This window comes from Myotis yumanensis, unplaced genomic scaffold, assembly GCF_028538775.1.
Source record: "Myotis yumanensis isolate MYYU_CA2020_CCGP unplaced genomic scaffold, mMyoYum1.0.hap1 SCAF_5, whole genome shotgun sequence".
Lineage (NCBI taxonomy): Eukaryota > Metazoa > Chordata > Mammalia > Chiroptera > Vespertilionidae > Myotis > Myotis yumanensis.
The window spans coordinates 79975392-79997150 of NW_027223756.1; the positions used below are offsets into that span (position 1 = coordinate 79975392).

The window sequence follows — 21759 nt, forward strand, 5'->3', positions numbered from 1 at the left end:
GCCTCCATACCTGGGAGAGAATAAATTTGTTGCAAACCACATAGTTTGCAGTACTGTGTTACGGCAGCCCTAGCAAACTAATGTATTTTGTGTCTCTACATAAAACAGAGCTGGGCCCTCGCTGGCATGAATCAGTGGCATGAATTAGAGCAGTGGTTCCCAAACTTATTTGGCCTACCACCCCCTTTCCAGAAAAAATATTACTCAGCCCCAGGAAATTAATTTTTTTAAAATTTTAATAGCAGTTACTCATCGCCCCCAAATGCACCTGTGGCCATCACCGCCCCCCTGGATCGCTGCAGCGCCTACCAGGGGGCGGTAGCGCCCACTTTGGGAATCACTGGATTAGAGTGTTGGCCTGTGCACTCAAGGGTCAAGGATTAGATTCCTGGTGAAAGGCACGTACCTGGGTTGCAGGTTCAATCCTAGGCCCTGGTTGGGGCACATGCAGGAGGCAACCAATCGATGTCTCTCACATCCATGTTTCTCTCTCTCTCTCTCTCCTTCCCTTCTATGCTAGAAATCAATGAAAAAAATACCTTCAGTGAGATTCACAAAAAAAGGCCCAGCTAACTAGGAAGGGGCTGTCCAGGGGGAATAGCCTGCACTGTCTCCAAGGCTTCCTCAAGCAGCTTGGTGGCGGTGCCCCAGCTGAGCGCTCTGGTGGCACTCTAGGTTGCAACTCTGCCTGCCGGAGTAATTGCTCCATTACATCTACATAACAACAGCTAAAAACTGGTCTCACCCACTACCCCAGGCTAAGTAAGTCTGGCTTTTCGGGCCCCAAACAGAAAGCCCAGATACCAATTTCTAGACTATACCTAGCAGAGACAGACTTCTGTGCAGAAGGCAATATGCCATGTCGTCCCCCCTCCGCAACATGGGGCCGATGTCCTGTCAACCTGTCCTTGGAAAATGACTCCACGAACCCGTGTGGTGGGGGAAGCTCACAAAGTGTTTATTTGCAGCAATTCAAACAGATAGGACACGGAGGGGCCAGCACTGCCTGCCTTTGATGCTGGGAAGGATTTTCAGATTGCTCTTTTAAAACTAAACAGCCCAGCAGGAACACAGGGTATTCAGGGAGAATTGGCAATTGTTTGGGGCCTGTGGGGTGGCTGTCCCAGTTACCAAGGGAAGGGAATTGAGGTTCCCAGCAGGTAGAACAGTGGATTAACTCTTACCACACTGGACCAGGGCCAGGAATGGTGGGAAGCGAGCCCTCCCTCCTGCCCCAGCCTTGTGGCCACCAGACCTCTACTCGTGAGGTGACGGATAGGGCTTTTCTGCCCCAACATGCCTGCAGTCACCCACTCTCTGTGTCGGTTCTGCCTGTGCCACTGCTCTTCTAGCAGAGAAGCACTTCACTGTGGTGTCACCCTGGAGGGGCCTGCTCGGACTTGTGATGTGGCACCTCTGCCCAGCCAGGTGCCTTGTTCTGTAGTCTTTAATGAAAAAAACCGGAATCAACTCTATCACAAATGAGGAGACTTCACATGTAAATTTGCACTTCCAGAAAAATGATGGGATCAGGCACACTGAGCCCATGCCGAGAAGAGGCAGCCCTTTTAGAAGAGCCAGTGTGCTCTGGGGGCCGAGGGCAGCTCCCAAGCAGTGCAGGGCCAACACATGTGCCCATCCCTTAGCCAGGCCCCCAAACCTCACACCATCACTGGACGCTGCCCCGGGCACTCTGGCACAAGGAGTGAAGTGACTGGGCAGAGGCTCCACAATGCACATACCTCTCCCCCCTCAATGAAGAATTCCCAATTCCCATCCCAGCTCTGCCACCTACAAGCTCTAAGACCTCAGGCACGTGACCTAACCCCTGCACCTGGCTCCTTATTTCTCAGATGGGGAGATGATGCCCACTTCATCAACGGTTGGGAGAATTCAAGTATGATGAGCTGGCAGCCACCACCCAAGTGTGCAATGGTGCTGCTGAAGGTCAGTACTATTCTTTGCTCTGTAATCACCACAACACACACTGAAATTCGAACCGTAAATTTTATTAATGAAAAATGGAATGCCTCATTACAGAAACCTTCTCAAAAATGGCAGAACAAGAACACGCTTATTAAAAAAAAAAAATGAGTTCACATATTTCCAAGCTACAACATGGTGGCAGGATTTGTTTCTGTTTCTTAAAAGATTCCACAAGTTCAAGGTAACTGGCTAAGAAATTCAACAGTGCATCTGCCTACCTGAACACGCGGAGGGAGTGGGGTTTAGTAGCGGCGAGTGAAGTGGGGGTATGGATGGGGGTGGGGAGGTGGGACTCTGTTGCCCCGGTCCTGGCCGGCCAGTGCTCCATCTTCCAGTTCTCCACCGGGCACCACGTGGCCCTGGGAATGCCCATCCTGTGCAAAGCCGCCTTGCCTAGGAACAAAGGCACACGTTTGTCCCCTTGAAGTGCTTTACATTTTCACCATTACATGGCGGCACGCAGCTCTGCAGCCGTTAGAGCCCGCGTGGCTTTTTCCAGGTGAGAAACATCCTAATTACAGACCACATTCCGGGTCCCTGGAGAGTGTTATTTGCACTAGTTACCAAGAGCTGCTTTGGGGGTTTGTTTTCAAAACATTCAACCCAGCAAGTTGATCAAACATGCAAAAAAGGGAGAGGAAGTGAGGAGCAGGAACAAATCAATTTTATCCGGGGACAAAACTTCTTACCCCGACATTCCACCCCGATTGGCCATGTGCCCTGTCCCTGAGGGCCCAGAGAGGCCCCTCTCAGCACCTGGAAGAGAAGAAAGAGTCTGCAAACACTCCCTTCTTGGAAGTCTCTGGAAAAGCTGGGGGGAGGCTGGCCTGTGGAGAGTTCTGGAACTGGCCAACCCTTCCTGGGAGCCCCCCACCCTCACTCATGGACAGGAGTTAGCCCATACCTAGCCACCTGGCATGCTCCCGGCCTGCTGTGCCTGCCTCCACCATGCCTGGCCAGGCACGCTCCTGGTGCTCCTCTAGCCTCTGACTGTGCTCCGTCCAGTCACGTCCACCTCTGTAACGGAAGGAAAAAATAAGTAGATACATGCCAGTATGCCTTTAGAGAAGACTGTGGCATGGCTTCAGCCTTCACACCTTGTACCGACTCTTTCAGAGGCAAGTGGGCAAAGATGGGAACAGACACTTTTCCAAAGGTACACGCATGGCTAATAAGCACACAAGAAGGTGTTGAGCATCGGTAACATCTCAACCAGATGACTGAGATGTACCCCCATCCCAGCTACTCCATGCCTCTTATCAGACAGGCCCTGGCCAGGTAGCTCAGTTGATTAGAACGTTGTCCTGATTAAACCAAGGTTGTAGGTTCAATCCCTGGTCAGGAACATACAAGAAACAACTAATGAATGCATAAATGGGTGGAGCAACAAATTCATGTTTCTCTCTCTCCTTTCCTTTCTCTCTCTCTCAAAAAAAAAACAACAACAAAAAAAACCAAAAGATCACCTTAGCAGGTTTGCCTCAGTGGATGGAGTGTCGACCCTTGGACTGAAAAGGTTGAGGGTTTGATTCCTGTCAGGTGTCCGATTCTGGTCAGGGGCATGTATCTGGGTTGCAGGCTCAATTCCCGGCTCTGGTTGGGGTGTGTGTGAGAGGCAACCAATCGGTGTGTCTCACTCATGTTGATGTTTCTCTCTCTTTCCCTTCCACTCTCTAAAAATCAATGGAAAAATATCCTCGGATCAGGATTAAAAAAAACACACACACACACAAAAAAACAAAACAAAACAACAACAGACAGACGGTAACAAGTGCTGGTGAGGATGTGGAGAAACTGGAACCCTCACGCACGGCTAGTGGGAACTGAAAATGGGGTAGCCTTCGGGGGAAACAACAGCAGCGGTTCCTCAAAAGGTTTAACTCCTAGTGACCATGGAACCAGCAATGCTACTCCGAGGTGTCTAGAGGGAACATATGTTAACAAAAACCTGTACATAAATGTTCTTAAAAGCGTAATTCATAATAGTCCCCAAATGGAAATAACCCAAGTGTTTGTCCATCAATTCATGAACTGATACACAAGATGTGGTCCATCCATACTGGGGAACGTTATGTGACCACAAAAAGGAGTGAAGCGGGAGCATTTGATATCTTGCTTCCCAGCATATGTTATTAGTTTGGCTCAAATAAACTCACAAAACTAAAAAAAAAGAAGAAGAAAAGAAAAGAAAAGGCCCTGGCCAGGTAGCTCAGTTGGTTAGAGCACTGTCCCTGAAACACCAAGGTTTTGGGTTCAATCTCCAGTCAGGGCACATATGAGAGGCGACCAATGAATGTACAAATAAGTGGAACAATAAACCAATGTTTCTCTCTTTCAAAGCAATAAATTAAAACAACAAAGAATGAAGCACTGTCATTCGCTACAATGTGGATGAAACTTGAAATCATGATGCACTGTGAGAGAAGCTGCACACAAAAGGCCATAAAGAATGTGACTCCATTTATGTGAAATGTCCAGGATAGGCACATCCAGAAACACAGGAAGTGGGTTAGTGATTGCCAGGGGCTGGTGGAGAGGATGGGGAATGACTGCTGATGGGGACAGGTCAAGACTTTTTTTTTGGTGTGTGAGGATATTCTAAAATAGACTGTTATGAACATACTGAAAGCCACTGAATTTGTAAAATTCATTTTATTTTTTTAATCCTCACCCGAGGATATTTTTCCATTGATTTTTAGGGAGAGTGGAAGAGAGAGTGAAAGAGAGAAACACTGATGTGAGAGAAACACATCAATCAGTTGCCTCCTGCACGAGCCCTGACCAGAGCCCAGGCCGGGCAGGAGTCTGCAACCAGTGCGTGCCCTTGACTGGAATCAAACCTGGGACCCTTTGGTCCACAGGCCAATGCTCTGTCCACTAAGCCAAATCAGCTACAGCAAATTGTATACCTTAAATGGGTGAACTGTATGGCATGTGAACTATGTCTCAAAAAAGCTGTTTGAAAAAGAGCCTGGCTGGTGTGGCTCAGTGGTTGAGTGTCAACCAATGTACCAAGAGGTTGAATCCCAGTCAGGTCACATGCCCAGGTTGTGGGCTCAATCCCCAGTAGGGATCGTGTAGGAGAAAGCCAATCTGTGTTTCTCTCTATCCCTTTCCCTGCCCCTCTCTCTAAAATCAATAAAAACATAAACTGTTTCAGGCAGAAATTCTGGGAGATTAAAATCCAAATATGGTCCCAGCAGTCATCATGACTGTCCAGGAATGATAAGACCAAGGCTGAGTCTAGAATGACAAGTGTACTGGCCACTGGGTTGACCAGTGCTCAGAGGCAAGGACTAGGAATCCACCAGAGCCCCCAACACGTCTAGGAGGGCAAATGCAAAACTGCTCCCCAAAAGTGAGACCCGAAAGTTTCTAATGTCTGCCTACAGGTGACAGCACCCAATCATGCAGTGATGCTGTTCAGGGCTATCTCCAGTCTGAGAAAGAGAGTTCTTTCATTTGCATTTCCCACAGGTATTTAAGGAAAATGGTTTAAATGTTAAAGACTGAGTGCTAAGTAGGTCACTTGGGAAAGCACACTTTGCATTAATCTATCAGACTGAACACCTGAAACCCCACGAGAGATAAAGTAGAACCTTCTGGTATCCAAGATGCTGGCCTTCAAAATTCCTAAAGACAACTTTGGGGTGTGTGTGTGGGGGGGGGAGGGGGGAGGAGTAAAGCTTCCCTACTGTCTAGGGCAGTGGTTTTCAACCTTCCTAATGCCGCGACCCTTTAATACAGTTCCTCATGTTGTGGTGACCCCCAATTTCATTGTTACAAATTGAACATAATTAAAACATAGTGATTAATCACAAAAATAATATGTAATTATATATGTGTTTTCCGATGGTCTTAGGCGACCCCTGTGAAAGGGTCATTCGACCCCCAGGTTGAGAACCGCTGGTCTAGGGGGACAAATCTAAGAAAGGCTTCAGGGATGTCTCCTTCAGCAGGCAGGGGCCTTGTGATACAGATGTTCATAACTGGGGTGATGCAGGCAACCTGGCAAGGTGCACACAAGACAGTTCACTTTCAGAGGGGCGGGCCTCTAGCCAAGGGAAGATGCCCGCCACCATCATGGCCTGCCCACTAACCTGGGTGGAGGTGGTGGCCCCCGGCCCTCAGTCATCCTTTTGTCTGAGCCGTAGCCCCCCCAGCCATCCCGAGAGTCCCGGCCGTGGCGCTCTGGTGGTCCTCCATGGCCATGGCGGTCATCTGAGTAGTGCTGAAAGGCAGAAGGACAGGGTGACTCTAGCCATCTTCTCATTCCCTACAGGCCTGCACAGGTTCATCTCTGGAAGGCCTGTCAACCTATACACACCGCTGGGGTGGGCCAGGGTGTGCCACAGCACCTCTGGCCACTCTGAAAGGACCTGCCCACGCCCATTCTGAATCTTACTAGTTGCTGGATGCTCTGTTTGTGACCCTGACAATACCAGAGGAGCTCTTGGCAGAGCTCTTTGGTTCCTTGTTTGAGAACTGAGCGTCCCTACAGCTCTATCACTGGTGCCACACAAAGTGCCAGCACAAGCCTCTCTGGCCCTGTGAGGTCCACTGAGAAAAGTCACTTAGAGTCTTCTTTGCTGATAGGAGGTCCCCTTCCACCCTGCCCCCCCCCCCCCCCCGACTTCCTCCTTTGCCATCAATCTATGGAGGTGGCACGGCCCCTCAGTAGCTGACACTGGAGGCAAACGCTGAAGAGAACTTCAGTGCCCTGGCCAACCAGTTCTGTGCTCAGGAATCCAGCACATCTGGGCAGTGATGGGCCTGGTCTACTGTTCTCAGCAAACACACTCGTTTTAAAAACTATGCTGCTGATGCCTGTCCCTGCCTTTCTCCTGGCAGGCTCCCCTTTTCTCTGAACTGACACCTATGCATCCCTCACCAGGTATCAGCAGATTAGAGACACTGAGATCTACCCCAAAGGTACCAGAAACAGAGGGACCCCCAAAACATGGGCTAAATGACCCCCTGACAGGCCGCTACGCCCCATTTGGGGTATCCACAGTCCCGAGACTGAGAGGCACTCTAAGCAAGCTGGCAACAAGAGCTATTTGCAGTTTCTGCTAGATAAAATGAAACAAGAACAAGCCCTATGCATCTGAACAAAGCCCCCACTTACCAGAAAACAAGCAATTCTGTGTGTTACTCGTTCTCCAGAATGCCGTGTCCATGCTCCCCCGCCCACCCAGACACAGAGCAGGCATCCAATATCTGGGTGTTACTCACCTGTCCATCTCGCTCTCCCATCACTGTCCTTGAGCCCTCCCTCCTGGAAAAAAAAAAAAAATCTAATTCCAACGGCAGCTGATGGTACCATACAACATTTCTACAGGTCCCACAAAACCCACAATTGGGGTACTCATTCTATTTCCCCATATAAGAACTGCCTGATTTTTTTTTTTTTTTTTTTTTTAAAGCTGGTTCACATCTTTCCCTGGGGGTGGGAGTAAAGTCAGATCCTAAGAAGGTGGAAATATTAATTTTACTGAAATACCCTGGAGGGAAGGGTCTCAGAAGCAGACACCCCTGAATGAAGCTAAGACTTCACTTAACTGTGGCCTGGTAACAGGGAAACCTAACCTCTGGCCCAACATATTTGATTCACACCAAATCTCAAAGCAACTCCAGCCACAATGAATTAAATAAGTAGCTTTTTAGCCACATTTTCCCTGTTCTCTCTTCCCTTACAGAGAGCTAATGAATGGTGAAATGGCTCCAGGATATGCAGCCCAGGGGAGCCCAATGAGATTTCTCCCAAAGAGAGAGAACTCTTCAACTGGAAAAGTGAGGGCTGTCTTCCTAATCTAGTCCTCGTTAAATAAGGCATGGCAAAGGAAAACCACACTGGCTAAAAACCCACCCTGACCTTCAAAACACAAACAAGGCCCAATGAGAACTGCCCCACATTCTCTGGTCAGTTCTCTTTGTAGTTTGCTGGCACGGAAACCTACACCCGTCAGTAAACCCTCCTGCCCACTCTGCCTTCACCAGCTTAGGCAGGTCACACCTCTTCTAAAAACTGCTTCCTCATCTCTGCTTCCTCCCCCACTATGCAAAAGGCAAAGGGAATTAGATCGGCTGATAGTGAATCTTGGGGGGCTGGTGCTGACGGGAGGGACAGGGAGGAATCTCTATGAAGGTGTGAAACCCAGAGCCTGGGCCACCCCCCAAGAGAGCTGAGTGTTGGGGAATTCTGAGGCTCAGGTCCTGCCTAGGGCCCCATCCATCCTCTCTGTGCAAAGGACAGTGGATGAAATGAGCTCTGGGGGACCTTCTTGCCAGACAAGTCCCGGATGCCATAACTGACCAGCGATTCCAACACTTTGCTCAAGGCCTATGTTTCTAAATCCCATGTGTGGCTGGTCAAAGCCTACCCACTAAGACATCACAAGTAAATCAGACATTAAGAGAACAGAGGGAGACCTGTCTCTACTGCAAAAAGGGGATGGGGGACTGACCTGTCGACCGCATGGTCCTGGTACTGGCCTCGGTTTCGATGGTCAAAGTCGTGGAAGCGGTGATCGTACCGAGGGAAGTCTGGGTGGTACCTGTCCTCTAGGGCCACACGTTTTCCTTCTGGCCAATAGGCATCATCTCGCCTATTGTAAAAAGGATGTAAATTTTACTTATGAAAGAGAACAAAGTAAAAAAGAGAGTGAAGGTGGGGAGGGGAGCTCTCTCTCCAGACCCAGCATCATTTAAAATGTCCTGCAGGGCTCATCTCTAAACATTCAATCACTATCACTTTGATTTGATAAATTAATATCCCCAAAACTGCCAAGAGGCATGAGTATTCTCAGCTGATAATTCTGAACATCAGACTGCTGTGAGCTAATTGTGTCATAACGCTGTTAATACCTTGATCCCCACCTGAGTTCAAATGCAAGTGAAATAAAATACTTGATTCTTTAGGACTGGCATTCTGAGGTGCCACGTTTTCAGCTTCCCATCTTCTATAACCTGAACCTCCCCCTGAGATTTTGGCAAAAGGCAAAGGGAATTAAATCAGGTGATAGTGAACTACATACAGCTCAGGACAGCATCCAATTATCTTCTTCCTGATTTTTACCAGAAAAGTAGGCTCATGGGTGGTGAGGTGATGGGTGACTGACAATTAAGCAGCTCAGAGAAGCTAGAGACCAATAAACCTACTTTTAAAACAGAAGGCAATGTCCTTTCCCACAGTGCCGACTCTGTGCCTTTCCCCCGCCTACAAGGACACGATATGGAGTGGCGGCCGTGGCCAATGCGGGCCTAATGCACGCTTGGTCATCTCCTGCAGCAGCACTTGGAGGGTGGTGATGCTCCACCAGGAAGCACAGTGCAAACAATGGCCCGGCCTACGCGAAAGCATCACAAACCCCTCAGCACTGGAACCATCAAGATTCTCCAATGGCCCTAACCGGTTTGGCTCAGAGGATAGAGCATCAGCCTGTGGACTGAAGGGTCCCAGGTTCAATTCCGGTCAAGGGCATGTACCTTGGCTGCGGACACATCCCCAGTAGGAGGTGTGCAGGAGGCAGCTGATCGATGTTTCTTTCTCATTGATGTTTCTAACTCTATCCCTCTCCTTTCCTCTCTTAAAAAAAAAAAAAAATCAATAAAATATATTAAAAAAAAAAAAAAAGATTCTCCAATGAACTCAGCTGGGGAGAAAGCTGCACAGCCAGAAGATCGTGACATTAAACTACACACTCATGGTGGTGAGGGCAACGAGTTCTGGACAGGCAAATCGCGTGTTAAATAGCCCCGATTCTCCAACACTCAGATGGACAGCAGCCAAAGCAGCTCCTGGAATGGGAGGTGGGCTGGATCCTACCTCCCATCATCATGGGGCCTCCGGAGCCCCTGCCGCTGTTCATAGCGCAGTTGCTCCTGCTGACGCCGCAGCTCCTCGCGCTCACGTTGAATGCACTCCTGCTCCTTCCTGCGCTCACGCTCCACTCGCATACGCTCTCGTTCCAGCCGTTCCCGCTCCATGCGCTCCCACTCCAGGAGGTGACGCTGGCACTCAAGCTCCAGGCGCTCCCGGTGCAGCCGTGCCTTCTCCTTCCAGGCCTCCAGGCGGTGCAGCCGTGCCTTCTCCTTCCAGGCCTCCAGGCGTTGCTGCTGCTCGCGCTCTCTGCAGGGACACAGCAAGGCCACGCTGACTTCCCACCGTGAAGGTCCCTGGCTATCGAGGCATTGCCCTCCAAAGGGGCCAGGATACCTCCATTTGGCCATTCTGGGTTTCTTGGATGCTCACTGGCCTGGGCCCAGGCTATAGACGGCAGGTGCTTACCCACTCCCACTAAGTTGTTTGGAACAGCCAGAAGCCCCAATGTCCAAACTTTCCCTTTCTCAAAAAAGACAGAGGTGGGCTGGGAGGGACCAGGCGACAGCAAGGAGACACAGAGTTCAGGTCCAGGCCAGGAGGACGTGGCTCAAAGGCCCCCAAATAAAGCCACACATCAGTAAAGTAGAGAAAAATCAGAAAAGCAAAGGGTAAGTGCTGTGTATACAGAGAAAACCCTTAAGAAGCGATTACAGTAGCTTCCCCTGGGGGTGAAGGGGTACTCCGTTGCAGGTTAATGTTGTACAATGAGCCACCTCTTTTCTACATCTTTCTTCTAAAAACACTGTATTTTTAAATGAGTGTCATTTTGAATAGACCTAGGAAGGTGTGGGGACAGGCGAAGGCTCGTGAGGTGGTTGTATGCTGGCCTGGCACCAAGGTCTCATGTCTGCAGTCACGGCACACCAGGAGCTAAGCAGAGACTGGGACCATCCCTCTCTGTGTGAGAAAAGGACATGCTGTCGCACACTCCACCAGTGCCTGGAAAGGCTCCAAACCAAGCATGAGCGAGCTCGAAGCAAAATATCTCCGAATGGAATCAAAAGGCTTCTCAATGTGCTTTTATTTTCTAAAGTGACACAGGCAGGAGCTGAAATCACACGACTTCAGATAAAAGCAAACGTAGCATCATAACTTAAGAGGTTTGTATGTGATCTACTTTAGCTCAAGTAAGTTCTCCAAACACCGTGATGGAAACCTTTTGTTTCATGGACCACCACTGGAAGGAAATGTCAAGGGGGCTTTACATGTCTATACAGGATATGGCAGAACACAGAAGGGGAAATGCCAGGCTTACTTCAATAAACTATCTTCTTAATAAAAGGTGAGAGGGGCAAAGAACATGACTGCGACCCCTGCTGCCTGAAAAGGCTATGAACTGCAGACATCAGGGGTGAAGAGGCCACTCCTATAACATCTCCAATAAAACTGCCACATTCCTTGGTTGCCTTTTAAAAAAATCTTACTTATGTACATTTCCAGAGGGAAGACTGAGGCCTCGACACTTGGGACCCTTCCATCAAAGCCATCCCTGGGTGGGCTCCATGAGCCAGGGCCCACCGTCAGCCAGAGGAGATGCTCAGCAGAAATGGGCTTTCGATGGTGGGAGGTAAACACACATTCAATACACAGATGATACAGTGGAGAATCGTACACCTGAAAGCCGTATAATTTTATAAACCAATGTCACCCAAACAAATTCAATTAAAAAAAAAAAAAAAGGCTTTTGATGAATATCATACCATGCTTTTGGCCCAGGGGAAACACACAAGATGGCCTGCAAGCCCAGGCTACAGAGGAGACTCACTTGGGAAGAAAGGACAACCATCCCCAGAGGAGACCAGCAGCCCAGCAGCCTGGCTCGGCCCACTCACCGCCGCCGCTCCGACTCTCGGATTTCCCGCTCCCACTGCCTCTGGCGCTCTCGCTCCCTTTGCTCTTTGATTTTGTCAAATGACAAGATGTCTCTCTTCTCTTTGCTTTCTGATTTTCGGTCCTGACTCTTGGAGCTCTGTTCACCAAAATTGGTTTATTAATGTCAGAAAAATGATTACAACAAATGCACAGTGAAAGTTAAATATGCATTATCTGGATTAAACTATGATTCTTCAGTTGCACTCAGGTTACATGGAGGCCCCAGCACGGGCCGCTTTACTCCATATCCGAGTCACACTGCTCACCCCATAGTCTGTCTTTAATTTTTCTTTAAATTGCTTTTGGGGGCGGGGGGGAGGGAGGGATGGAGGGAGGGAAGGAGGGAGATCAATTTGTTATTCCACTTATTTATGGTACTCACCTGTTGATTCTTGTATGTGCCCTGACCGGGGATCAAACCCACAACCTTGGTGTGTCGGGACGATGCTCTAATTAACGGACCTACCGGGCTAGGGCCCTATAGTTTGGCTTTTAAACCTTGTAAGCAAAGGATATTAAGGGAAGAGAAAAGATGGGATGAAACTGCAGAAAACCTACAGGCAGTTTTTCTAGTGTAGCAGACCCACATGGCCCCTTTAGTCACTGGGGGGCAGCTGTCAAGCCAGCTGTTTGGACAATAAGATGAAGGACTGCATCTTTCACTTCTCAAGTGCTAGGTCAGGGCTCAGGCAGGCAGCCTTAAAACAGAATAATCCAAGGTATTGTACTGTAATAAGGTAGAAAAGATTAATGGGAGACTTGCCTATTCTATTTCTGGCATAAGGTAGGAAACAATGATGGCCAACTAACATCTTTAAGGCTCTCAGAGGCTGAGACACCCAAGACTGGCCACAAGTCAGACTCTCCCAGGAAGCTTTCACATAGCCCAGAACCCAGGGCCTCCTACACAGGACAGGGTCTGGGACACCACATTTTTAAAAAGCTGCTCTGTCCTGGCCGGTGTGGCTCAGTTGGTTAAGGGTGTCATCTTGTACACAAAAGGTTGCGCTGGTTCAATTCCTGGTCAGGGCACATACTTGAGCTGCAGATTCAATCCCTGGTGGGGGCATGCAGGAGGCAGCTGATCAATGTTTTCTTCTCACATAGATGTTTCTCTTTCTCTCTCCCCCTCTCCCTTCCTCTCTCTCTAAAAATCAATTTAAAATCTTAAAAAAAAATGCTGTTCAGCTTAATTTCTTAATTAGCCCACACAGGGGGTTAAAAAAAAAATTAATGAAAGACAAAGCAACCTGGAAGGAAGATGGGCAAAGATTAGAACCAGCTCTTCTACTAAAAAAAGAGATTGTGATGCTGAAAGTTATCCTTTAAGAAGAGGACGAAGAAGGTAAAGATACAAATTATGAACAACAAATACACATTTATCAACAAGTGAATCTAAAAATCAAGTGAATAAATAATTGAATGAACAGAATAATCTGGTGAATATAATAGAATCAGGGGCATAGAAAGGGAGTGGACTATTCTCGGGAGCGGGGGGAAAGGGGTTTGGGGGTGCAGGAAGAGACTGGACAAAAATCATACACCTATGGATGAGGACAGTGTGTGTGTGGGGGGGTAAGGGCAGAGGGTGGGGTGGGAACTGAGTGGAGGGAAGCTATGGGGGGGAAAAAGAGGAACAACTGTAATAATCTGAACAATAAAGATTTAATAAAAAAAAAAAAAGAGAGAGATTGTGGGGGCTGGGGGGAATAGAGAGGGACATACAAATAGAGGACAGATTCACCCCCAAAACATCATAGGACATTCTTCACCTATGAGACGGGCAGAGCTTAAAGTGTAATCACACACACTGCAGGTTGAATGAGGAGGGACAGCCACCCTAGGTTCCGGGGGAAGGATGCGATCTAGTGTAGAGACCAGCAGGCACTACAGTCCTCAAATTGTACTCCTGGTCACAACATGGCCTTGCCACTTACTGGTGACTCAGCATAAGCTCCGTACCCCAGGAATGTCAGCATCCTCTGTAACTTTCTGAAGGGCACCTGATAACATCTACCACAAAGAACCACACACACGCACCTTTGGACCTAGCAATCCCACTGAGTGGTGGTTACAAGTCTGCCAAGAGGCAGGCATAGGAAGGCTGCCCACAGCAGTTTTCAAAGGCGGGACATGTCCATTTACACTAGCGATTAAACGTCTTAGCACTGAATACACACTGTACGTCGACATCACCTTCCTGGCTTTGATATTGTGCTACAGTTACAGGAAATAAAATCACTGGGCAAAACTGGGTGACAGACACATGGGACCTCTGTCCTATTCTTTACAGCTCCCTGTGAATCTGCAACAATTTCAAAATTAAATTATAAAGTAGCACTGTATGTCTCAGTATATTATGCACAAAAAGTGTCTAAGAGCAAGTTATAGGAACCCGTTAGTGGTGGTGTTTCAGAGCATACACAATGTGTTGTGTATACAGTATTGTGAGAGAAGTGTGAGGAGCCCATGCAGAAAAGAGTCTTCCATTGTGCTTATGTTGTGCCTTCTTATACTATCTGAATGCTTTAATCATGTTTACATTACTACTACTTTTTTTTTTTTTTTACATCAGTCATCTGAGTGGTAAGTTTATGGGTCTTTTTTGTTTATTTCTCTGTATTTCATGATTTCCATGTAGCCCAAGGAAAAAATGGCATTAGAAATTGCTCTCTATGAAATCCAAATGTTAACTTAAAACTTAAGTCTTAACAACACAAAGTATTCTTGGGTGAATCATAAAAAAGTGTATTCACTGAAAAAGTGTTGCTCTCCTCATTAACATATTAGCTGGAATCTTCTTCTGGGAAACAGAGGGTTTGTTTTCCAGAATGGAGGAGCAAAATGAGAGGCCCCTAGCTTGTCCAGCTATGTGCACAGGTTAATAAGCAATGTAGCTCGTTGTCTGATGACATGACAGTTTTAGGGTGGACTCCACTTTTCTTTTTGGTTAATTTAATAGAAAATCAACTAAAGAAAATGAATAAACTGCTATTAGATTAGCCAAAGAGTAGAAGCTGCCTCCGATTTGGAAAGCCTGGGTCTTGTCCTTCCAGCTCTGTCACTGGGAATCAGTTCTCCTAGAAGATGGTATAACCTGACAAAGAATCAGAGAAGGGCAAACACATTTCTGGAAAGCAAACATGGGTAAGCATTGGTCTGAAATAAGTTCTAGAATCTAGTTTCATGTTTCTATGCATAATCTAAAGAGTTAACAATATGCCTCCCAAGGACTTCAAATAACTCTTAAAATTCTAAAGGCCAAACAATGTTTTCACAATGCAAATAAAAAACGGCTGGCCTTGAGATGGCAGAAGCAATACTCACTCTTTCTTTTGACCTGCTTGTGGTTTTCACACTAATGACAGGCTCTCCTTTTGATTTATCCATTACTACTGTCCGTTCCATTCCTCTGCTTCCTTCAGGAAAGAACACAGCAATCTGTGAAAATGTGCTGATGTACACAAGCCAGCTGGGGGCTCTTGCCGCCCCCCCCACCCCCAGCTGTCAAGGGACTAATGCTAACGCTGAAGCCTTTGTGTCTTGGCCCTGTCTTCATGATGAAAAAAATTGTTTCTCTCTCTCTCTCTCTAAAATCCAAAGGAAAGAATATCCTCTAGCGAGGATTACCAAAAAAGAAGCACTGCCAATATGGCTACACTGGGCGGAAAATGGCTGGCAGTGTTTGGGTCTTTGCTCATCTAGAATGGACTTGCCTGCATCTTACAACTTAAATCTTAGTCAAAGTGCATTCTGCAACATGTACACAAACAAATCTCACCTGTAGGTTTGTTTCCTTTACCCCTCATACTCAATCCTAGTGGGTCCAGGATAACCAATTTCAATTTTTATTCCTATCACACATTGTGGAATGCTCTGCGGAACCAGGCTCTTGTGCTCTGAATTAGATACTGCTGGCTCCAAGGGAGCCCCTCCCCACCCCCAAAGTGGACTTCCCTTCATCAGTCTTCAGCAATAAAGGCTCTACACCAATTCTTCCTCTTCACAACAAGCTAAGCACGCTCTAAATGCCAGAACAACCATGGATTTAGGGAAATTTGCAATACTCCAGGAGCATTTTAAAAACACGTTCCTCATGAGACTGCTGGCCAATTACCCCAATGATTAAGATCTAACTTGTAATGCACTGCACCAAATCCCAGTGCTCCAGATGGTCAGGTTTTGTTTCTGGTTTTCTTTTTTGGAAAGGGGAGGGGATAGGCTTTCTTTTCTTTTTTTTTTTTTTGCCAAAAAACATTCTGTGGAGCCTCATGCAAATTTGAAGGTGCAGAGTGCAAGGAATTTTTATATGACAACAGAGGTGGCACACTATAAGTGCAACTGCTCCTATCCCACAGTCTACAGACATAAGATTTTCGTTTTTTGTTTTTCATTGGAACTGGCTTTACCACACAGGCAAGAAAAATAAGATTACACACCTACAGAACTGTACTGAATTAGTTACAAGAACTAGGACATACCCCTCTGGCAAACCCTTCACTCTTTTCTGTTAAAAGACTCAGGAAAAATAAGAACCCTGGTCACTGAGCTGCCAGTACAGTCAAATCACTGACAAGAATATCTCTGCATTTCTGCTGTTGTGTAGAAACTCCTTTAAGCCACCTCATCATCTGAGGCTCTGTTGCTTTAATGGCTTCCTATAAGCAGCAAAACTAAGTAAAGTCACTAAAAAGCTCGCTGTACCTACTTGATTATGACACCTACCAGCCCATTCTGACCGGCTCTTCCCCCCTCATGAACACTTAGCCTCTAATCACCTGATTTGGTGACTCTGGACCGATTTGTAGTTCCTGGTTTTAGCTCGTCTTCATCTTTTTCTTCCTTTTTAATGTCTTCAGGCCTTTTCCCCTCCTTTTTCTCCATCTTCTCTTCCTTCTTAATTACAGTTCTATGTAAAAACATGGTTATCAAACTTGAGTTCCTGAGACTCTATAATAGGAGCAGTTTGCTCGCTCAGATTGATGCGCAAAACAAACCAGGCCAGCGGCAAGTGGATGGGGAGAATTATTTGAAAACTGTGGTGATATTCTCCTCTTCAGACACAGCCCCTATTCCCACTTAAGTTATCTGTCACATCTCGAAATATGCAGGATAAAACTGCAAGCTTACGAGGATGTTTTTTCCAAGATGGTAGAAGCCCTCATATATATGACAGGTATGCAAGTAGACACGATGGAAGAATGCTTGTGAAAAACTATTTTCAAATGTCTCATTTTGAAACATTTTGTATATGTGGAATATTAAGTTTTGTAGGGAAAAAATTTTCCCCAAACAGGTATAATATAATATAGAATGGAGGTACAGCACCAGGACCGGATGTTCCTACAGCATGAAGCAGTGAGCAACCTACCCACTAACACTTGGTACCTGGCAATATCTGCATACTTTGAGGAGTTAAAATGTTGTTAGCCCAGCCAGCGTGGTTCAGTGGTTGAGCGTTGCCCTATGAACCAGGTCACAGTTCGATTCCCGGTCAGAGCACAAGCCCGGGTTGCAGACTCAATCCCCAGTGTGGGGCTTACAGGAAGTAACCAATCAATGATTCTCACTCATCATTGATGTTTATATCTTTCTCTCACTTTCCCTTCCTCTCTGAAATAAAAAACATTTTAAAAATAAAATAAAATGCTGTGTTATATGCCAGCAAATATGGAAACTCTAACATTTCAACCAAAGGCAGTTTTGTTTTTTAAAAAATATTGATTGCTTTTTAGAGAGAGAGGAAGGGAGAGTGAGAGATAGAAACAGTGATGAGAGAGAAACATTGATCAGCTGCCTCCTGACGCCCCTGCTAAAGATTAAGCAAGAAATCCAGGCATGTGCCCTGATGGGGAATTGAACCAGCAACTTCTTGGTGCATAGGTGGATACTCAACCACTGAATCACACCAGCCAGACCAATTTTATTCTTTTTTATTTTTACTAGAGGCCTGGTGCACGAAACTCATGCACGGGTAGGGTCCCTAGGCCTGGCTGGTCATCAGGGCCAATCTGTGGGGCGACTGGTGGGGCGATCGAGGGGGTGGGCGGGCGCGCTGGCAACCCCCTTGGCTGGCCTGGGGGCAGCTCCTGCGTTGAGCATCTGCCACCTGGTGGTCAGTGTGAGTCATAGCGACCAGTTGTTCTTCCATTAGGTCGATTTGCATATTAGGCTTTTATTATATAGGATTGATTTCAGAGAGGAACGGAGAGGGAGAGATAGAAACATCATTGAGAGAGAATCATTGAACAGCTGCCTCCTGCACACCCCCCACTGGGGATTCAAGCAGGCGCCAGCATGTGTCCTGATTGAGAATCAAACTGTGGGTAGGGAGACCAAGATGGCGGCGTAGGTAAACACCGGAGACCGCTGCCGCAAACAACCATTTCAAAAATACAACTAAAAGACTGAACGGACATCACCCAGAACCACAGGAAGGCTGGCTGAAGAGAGACTCTACAACTAGAAGGAAAGAGAACAGCAAATCGTGGCTCAGAGGCGGCGCAGTGTGGAAAATACAAAGGTACCGAGGTGCGCGCGCAAAGCGGGCTGGTGGCTGAGGGCGCGGTTGTCGTTTTCTGTCAGGAGTGAGTCTCAGACTCTGGGCTCCAGATCCGGGCGAGTCTCTAGGGACCCAGACTCAAACGGGAGAAGCGGGATTATCCGGCATCAGTTGGAACCTGAGGGCAGCTTTCTCTCCGAGGTTTGCAGCGGCTGCCGGGGTTCTGAGAAGCAGAGCCTCTGGGAACGGGACTGAGCGTGGCCATAACTGCTCCCTCCGCCCGCCCTGTTGACCCCGCCCCGCCCAAACCCTGTGCACAGCCATTTGCCGATCGCCTCAGGCAAAGGCTGGATTAGCGCCTCCCCAGAAGGCAGACGTTTTCCATACAGCTGATTCCTATAGCCAGTCGGCCTGGGGGTCAAATCCCTCTAGTGTTAACTACAACAATTAAGGCTTGGCTAGAACAAGACTGCGCACAGAGACCACAAGGGGGTGCACCAAGAAAGCATAAAAGATGCGGAGACAAAAAAACATGACAGAAATGGAGGATATGAAGCTAAGAATCGCAATTTTGAGGGCCTGCCATAAATTTGTGCAGAGCCTCACGAAAACTAATGAGACCCTCGATGCTACGATAAAGAAATTAGAAAGTAAGCATACACGGACTGAAATAAAGAATATTATACCCAATAGCAGACCAGAGGAGTACAATAATCAAACCAAAGATTCGACAAAAAACACCCAATTGGAAAAGCAAAATGAAAAAAGAATCCGAAAGTGTGAAGATAGTGTAAGGAGCCTCTGGGACAGCTTTAAGCGGTCTAATATCAGAATTATTGGAGTGCCAGAAGATGAGAGACAGCAAGATATTGAAAACCTATTTCAAGAAATAATGGCAGAAAACTTCCCCCATCTGGAGAAAGAAATGGACTTACAGGTCCAAGAAGCGCAGAGAACCCCAAACAAAAGGAATCCAAAGAGGACCACACCAAGACACATCATCATTAAAATGCCAAGAGCAAAAGACAAAGAGAAAATCTTAAAAGCAGCAAGAGAAAGAGGCTCAATTACCTACAAGGGAATACCCATACGACTGTCAGCTGATTTCTCAACAGAAACTTTGCAGGCCAGAAGGGAATGGCAAGAAATATTCAAAGTGCTGAATACCAAGAACCTACAACCAAGATTACTTTATCCAGCAAAGCTATCATTCAGAATTGAAGGTCAGATAAAGAGCTTCACAGATAAGGAAAAGCTAAAGGAGTTCATCACCGCCAAACCAGTATTATATGAAATGCTGAAAGGTATCCTTTAAGAAGAGGAAGAAGAAGAAAAAGGTAAAGATACAAATTATGAACAACAAACATGCATCTATCAACAAATGAATCTAAGAATCAAGTGAATAAATAACCTGATGTACAGAATGAACTGGGGATTATAATAGAATCAGGGACATAGAAAGGGAATAGACTGACTATTCTTGGGGGGAAAAGGGGTGTGGGAGATGCGGGAAGTGACTGGACAAAAATCATGCACCTATGGATGAACACAGTGGGTGGGGAGTGAGGGTGGAGGGTGGGGTGGGAGCTGGAAGGAGGGGTGTTATGGGGGGAAAAAAGAGGAACAAATGTAATAATCTGAACAATAAAGATTTAATTTAAAAAAAAAAAAAAGAGAATCAAACTGTGACCTCATGGTTCATAGGCCAGTGCTCAACCACTGAGCCACACTGGCCAGGCAAGGAAGTTTTTTTCTAAGTGGTGAAATAAATCATTGCTGCCATTTAAAATGTCTTCTATATTTCCTAATGGTGTTTGTCTCAGGCAATTAAATTCTAGTCATTAAATGCCCACCATGTGCCAAGCTCCAGGACAGGAAAGCCAGGTCCCGCTGGATTCTCTAACTAGCACTTCTTGCCTTCTTTTCCCTACAACCTGAGCAGAGTTCACACTGGCCAAAGAAACCCCTTTCAGTTCACTCTTCCTTTCTCCTAGACTTCCACAGCACAAAGCTGTGTTTTTAAATTAATATTCATTTTGAGAAAAACTTTTAATCTGAAGATTTTAAAAATGTAAGCACATACCATAATCATTGATGGTGTGTGCCAAAATTGACAATTATAAATGTTTTTTTATATATATATTTTATGGATTTTTTTACAGAAAGGAAGGGAGAGGGATAGAAAGTTAGAAACATCGATGAGAGAAACATTGATCAGCTGCCTCCTGCACACTTCCTACTGGGGATGTGCCCGCAACCAAGGTACATGCCCTTGACCGGAATTGAACCTGGGACCTTTCAGTCCGCAGGCCGATGCTCTATTCACCTAGCCAAACCGGTTAGAGCTGTAAATGTTTTTAACATATTGGTTTCTTTTTTTTTTTAAGTCCTCACTCGAGGATATTTTTTCCATTGATTTCTAGAGAGTGTAAGGGAGGGAGGAGGTGGAGAAACATCGATGTGAGAGAGACACATCGATTGCTTGCCTCCCACACATGCCCCTACCAGGGCTGGGGAACCTGCAACTGAGGTACGTGCCATTTGACCTGGAATCAAACACTCGACCCTTTGGTCCCCGGGCAGATGAGAAAAAAACAACCAGGGCAGGTTTCCCTTACAGTACAATAGTATAGATGCAGTGAAGGTCACAGATACACTTGTCCCATCCCCAAGACAAGACATCACCACCCATGGTGCCATAACTGTCAATCATTTGCTCACCTCTCGAACCTTTATGGATACTTTCACATAACCCTGAAAATCTTCAGGGATGTTTTACGACATTTCTGGAGACTAACATACTGGGATGGGCCTTGATATGTTGCTCTTTAGCGCTTTTCACCTCATGCTTTAAAGCAGCGATTTTCAGCGTTTTTCAGCTCATGGCACACACAAACTAATTCCTAAAATTCTGCTGCACACCAAAAAATGTATTTCTTTGCCGATGTGACAAAGAGAAAAAAAAAAAAGGTATGATTTTGATTCATTCACACCAAATGGCTATTGGTGAGTTAGTTGGCTGTTGTCATTTTTTATTTTGACAATCTAAGGAAAAAGAGGTCAGTACCCTTGACTAAATCGTCAGGTACTGCATGTTTTAAAAATTCTTGCAGCACACCGGTTGAAAAATAACTGCTTGAAAGGTTAGTCTGGCCCAGTCGGTGTGGCTCAGTGGTTGAGTACTGACCTGCAAACCAGAATTCCCAGTCAGGGCACATGCCAGGAGGCAGCTGATGAATGATGCTCACTCATCATTGATGTTTCAATCTCTCTCTCCCTTCTTCTCTAAAATCAATAAAATTATTATTTTTTTTAAAAGGTTAGTCTGTGTGGATATATACATAGATCTGGTTCCTTTCAACTGCTACACAACAGTGCACAGTTATTTCCATTTCCCTTATGATAGACTAGAGATTGGTTCCAGTGACTATATGACTGCAAGTAAAGCCACCATGAATCATCTCTGATGTACCTATTCCACTATTCTGCAGTGGTGCCTCCTCCCTCCAAGGAG

General features: G+C 46.5%; 1 protein-coding gene across 3 annotated transcripts in view; it reads right to left on the minus strand.

Moving 5' to 3' along the window:
• Positions 1 to 1988: 1988 nt before the first annotated feature.
• Positions 1989 to 21759, minus strand: part of SAFB2 (scaffold attachment factor B2) — a 45418-nt gene continuing 25647 nt past the window's right edge. For 2 of the 3 annotated variants that reach the window (XM_070415886.1, XM_070415887.1), the window contains 10 exons: positions 16522 to 16652; positions 15071 to 15162; positions 11704 to 11840; positions 9815 to 10117; positions 8454 to 8594; positions 7222 to 7264; positions 6087 to 6217; positions 2891 to 3003; positions 2676 to 2742; positions 1989 to 2379 (listed from right to left, as the gene is read on the minus strand). In XM_070415886.1, the coding sequence (XP_070271987.1) occupies positions 2229 to 2379; positions 2676 to 2742; positions 2891 to 3003; positions 6087 to 6217; positions 7222 to 7264; positions 8454 to 8594; positions 9815 to 10117; positions 11704 to 11840; positions 15071 to 15162; positions 16522 to 16652 (1309 nt within the window). In that variant the 3' untranslated portion in view covers positions 1989 to 2228. Of the gene's footprint in view, positions 2380 to 2675; positions 2743 to 2890; positions 3004 to 3455; positions 3660 to 6086; positions 6218 to 7221; positions 7265 to 8453; positions 8595 to 9814; positions 10118 to 11703; positions 11841 to 15070; positions 15163 to 16521; positions 16653 to 21759 lie in introns of those variants that run through there. The other variant, XM_070415888.1, reaches the window with a different exon arrangement.